This window comes from Tribolium madens, unplaced genomic scaffold, assembly GCF_015345945.1.
Source record: "Tribolium madens isolate multiple individuals breed KSU strain unplaced genomic scaffold, Tmad_KSU_1.1 Scaffold_19;HRSCAF=116;Tcas5.2_LG9, whole genome shotgun sequence".
Lineage (NCBI taxonomy): Eukaryota > Metazoa > Arthropoda > Insecta > Coleoptera > Tenebrionidae > Tribolium > Tribolium madens.
The window spans coordinates 1,391,447-1,394,753 of NW_025400983.1; the positions used below are offsets into that span (position 1 = coordinate 1,391,447).

The 3,307-nt window shown below is 33.5% G+C and overlaps 1 protein-coding gene across 4 annotated transcripts in view; it reads left to right on the forward strand.

Moving 5' to 3' along the window:
- The window catches only part of LOC123013719, a 196,451-nt gene that overhangs the window by 125,200 nt on the left and 67,944 nt on the right, over positions 1-3,307 (forward strand). For all 4 annotated transcript variants that reach the window (XM_044412445.1, XM_044412454.1, XM_044412464.1 and 1 more), the window contains exon 2: positions 2,494-3,028. In XM_044412445.1, coding sequence (XP_044268380.1) covers positions 2,514-3,028 — 515 coding nt within the window. In that variant the 5' untranslated portion in view covers positions 2,494-2,513. The remainder of the gene's footprint in view (positions 1-2,493; positions 3,029-3,307) is intronic.

Genomic DNA, 3,307 nt, shown 5'->3' on the forward strand with positions numbered 1-3,307 from the left:
GAGTAAAAAAATGTCTCAGAGCATTTTACTCATTTTTTTAGGAATTTCAAGAATGTAACAAAATAAAAAATTTACTAGATCTCAAAAACTACTCGTCGCGTCGTGGAGCATTTTAATTGGTTAAAATTGGTTTTTGACTTCTATTTTATGTCAAAAAAATCGTTTTTTTTTTAGAATTACATACTTAAAATAACGTCAATACGTCRATTTGGAAAATTTCTGAGTAAAAAATTTTGCCACAGAGCATTTTACTTGTTTTTTTTAGGAMTTTCAGGAATGTAACAAAATAAAACATTCACTAGATCTTCAAAACTGTTTGTCGTGGAGTATTTTAACTGGTTATACATGGTTTTTGTATTCTATTATATGACAAAAGATTTGTTACTTAAGATAACGTCAATTTCGGGCAATTTCAAAAATTTCTGGGTAAAAAATTGGTCTCAGAGCAATTTACTCGTTTTTTTAGGAATTTCAAAAATGTAACAAAATAAAACGTTCACTAGATCTCCAAAACTGCTTGTCGTGAAGCATTTTAACTGGTTATACATGGTTTTTGTCTTCTATTTTATGTCAAAAAAATCGTTTTTTTAAGATTTGTTACTTAAGATTACGTCAATTCCGAGCAATTTCCAAGAATTTCTGAGTAAAAAATTGTCTCAGAGCATTTTACTCGTTTTTTTAAGAATTTCAAGAATGTAACAAAATAAAAAATTCACTATATCTCAAAAACTACTCTTCGCGTCGTGGAGCATTTTAACTGGTTATAATTGGTTTTTGACTTCTATTTTATGTCAAAAAATATTTTTTTTAGAATTACATACTTAAAATTACGTCAATACGTCAATTTCGAAAATATCTGAGTAAAAAAATTTGTCACAAAACATTTTATTCGATTTTTAGAAATTTCAGAAATGTAACGAAATAAAAAAAATACTAACTGCTCGTCGTGGAGTATTTTAACAAGGTATATTTGGTTTTTGACTTCAATTTTATGTCAAAAAATGTTTTTTTAGAATGTCTTACTTAAGGTGTCGTCAACTCCTGGCAATTTCAAAAATTTCTGAGTAATTTTTTTTGTCACAGACCATTTTACTCGTTTTTTAGAAATTTCACAAATGTAACAAAATAAAAAATTTACTAGATCTCCAAAACTGCTCGTCTTAGAGCATTTTAACTAGTTATATTTGGTTTTTGATTTCTATTTTATGCCAAAAAAATGTTTTTTTAGAATTTCCTACTTAAGGTAACGTCAATTTTTTTAGGAATTTCAGGAATGTAACAAAATAAAAATTCACTAGGTCTCTAAAACTGCTCGTCGTGGAGCATTTTAACTGGTTATATTTAGTTTTTGACTTCTATTTTATGTCAAAAAATCGCTTTTTAAGAATGTCTTACTTAAGATAACGTCAATTCCGGGCAATTTCGGGAATTTCTGAGTAACAAATTTTGTCACAGAGCATTTTACTCGTTTTTTAAGAATCTCAGTAATGTAACAAAATAAAACATTCACTAGATCTTCAAAACTACACGTCGTGGAACATTTCAGCTGGTTATGTTTGGTTTTTGACTTCTATTTCATGTCAAAAAATCGTTTTTTTTTTAATTTGTTACTTAAGATAACGTCAACTCCTGGCAATTTCAAAATTTTCTTAGTAAAAAATTTTGTCCCAGAGCAGTTTACTCGTTTTTTTTTTAATTTTAGGAATGCAACAAAATAAAAAATTCCCTAGATCTCTAAAACTGCTCGTCGTGGAGCATTTTGACTGGTTATATTTAGTTTTTGACTTCTATTTCATCTCAAAAAATTGCTTTATTTTTAGAATCTCCTAAGATAACGTCAATTCCGGGCAATTTCCAAAAATTTCTGAGTAAATTTTTTTGTCTCAGAGCATTTTACTCGTTCTTTTAAGAATTTCAGGAATGTAACAAAATAAAACATCCACTAGATTTTCAAAACCACTCGTTGTGGAGCATTTTAACTAGTTATAATTGGTTTTTGACTTCTATTTTATGTCAAAAAAATCGCTTTTAGAGATTGTCTTACTTAAGATAACGTCAATTCCGGGCAATTTCGGGAATTTCTGAGTGAAAAATTGTGTCACAGAGCATTTTACTCGTTTTTGAGGAATTTCAAGAATGTAACAAAATAAAACATTTACTAGATCTCCAAAATTGCTCGTCTTAGAGCATTTTAACTGGTTATATTTGGTTTTTGACTTCTATTTTATGCCAAAAAAGTGTTTTTTTAGAATTTCCTACTTCATGTAACGTCAAGTTTTTTAAGAATTTCAGGAATGTAACAAAATAAAAATTCACTAGGTCTCTAAAACTGCCCGTCGTGGAGCATTTTAACAGGTATATTTAGTTTTTGACTTCTATTTTATATCAAAATTTAAGATTACGTCAATTCCGGGCAATTTCGAAAACTTTTGAGTAAAAATTTTTGTCAGAGAGCATTTTACTCGTTTTTGAGGAATTTCAAATTTGTTGCAGCTTTGATGCACTAGCCCAGAATGCTCCTCCTCTTCCTGCTCCTCCTCACCGTATCAGCCGGCGGCCGCCCCCGCTGTGGGGGCCTCCTCACCGCCGCCCGTGGCATCCTCCAAACCCCCTCCTTCCCCTCGGAATTCCCCGTCCCCATCCACTGCGAATGGATCATCGACGCTCAAAACTTCGCCTCCCCCAACACCTCCATCGTGGTCTACCTCACCCAACTCTACGTCCATGAAGGCCTCATCTTCACCGAGTACCAAGTCTACGACCGCACCTACCAGCTCGATGGGCGGGAGATCCACCGCGTGAACGAGACCAACGTGGTCCAAGTGCGATGGGTGCAGTCGTTCCAGAATTTCCTGGTGGTGACTTTGCAGCTTGACAGTGTGGATAGTGCCCATTTGAGGGTGCTTGATGGGTTTCTGGACGTCTATGGGTTTAATATCACGTATGAAATAGCGAGAGGGCCCGCCAGGATGGACTCGTGCACTATTATGGATTGCGGTTTTACGGGGATTTGCTACGACCATTACACGTGAGTAATAGCAGAGTTGATATTAAAATTGCGATCGGATGCAAATGGGCTATAATCGGGATTGGGTTTTATTCATTTTTAAGCSCGGTTTCGAACGGAATTTGCTACAATTGAAATCAAAATTCAACTTTTAAAATATTGCAAAATGGAAATTTGTTTCAACTGTCGGTTTCACAACGATGCCTTATTTATTTCTTTAGTTTTATTATACACTGAGCCACCACGCCCCCGACCAGTATCCCTGCTTTAATCCAATGTACTTATTATTACGTTTTTACA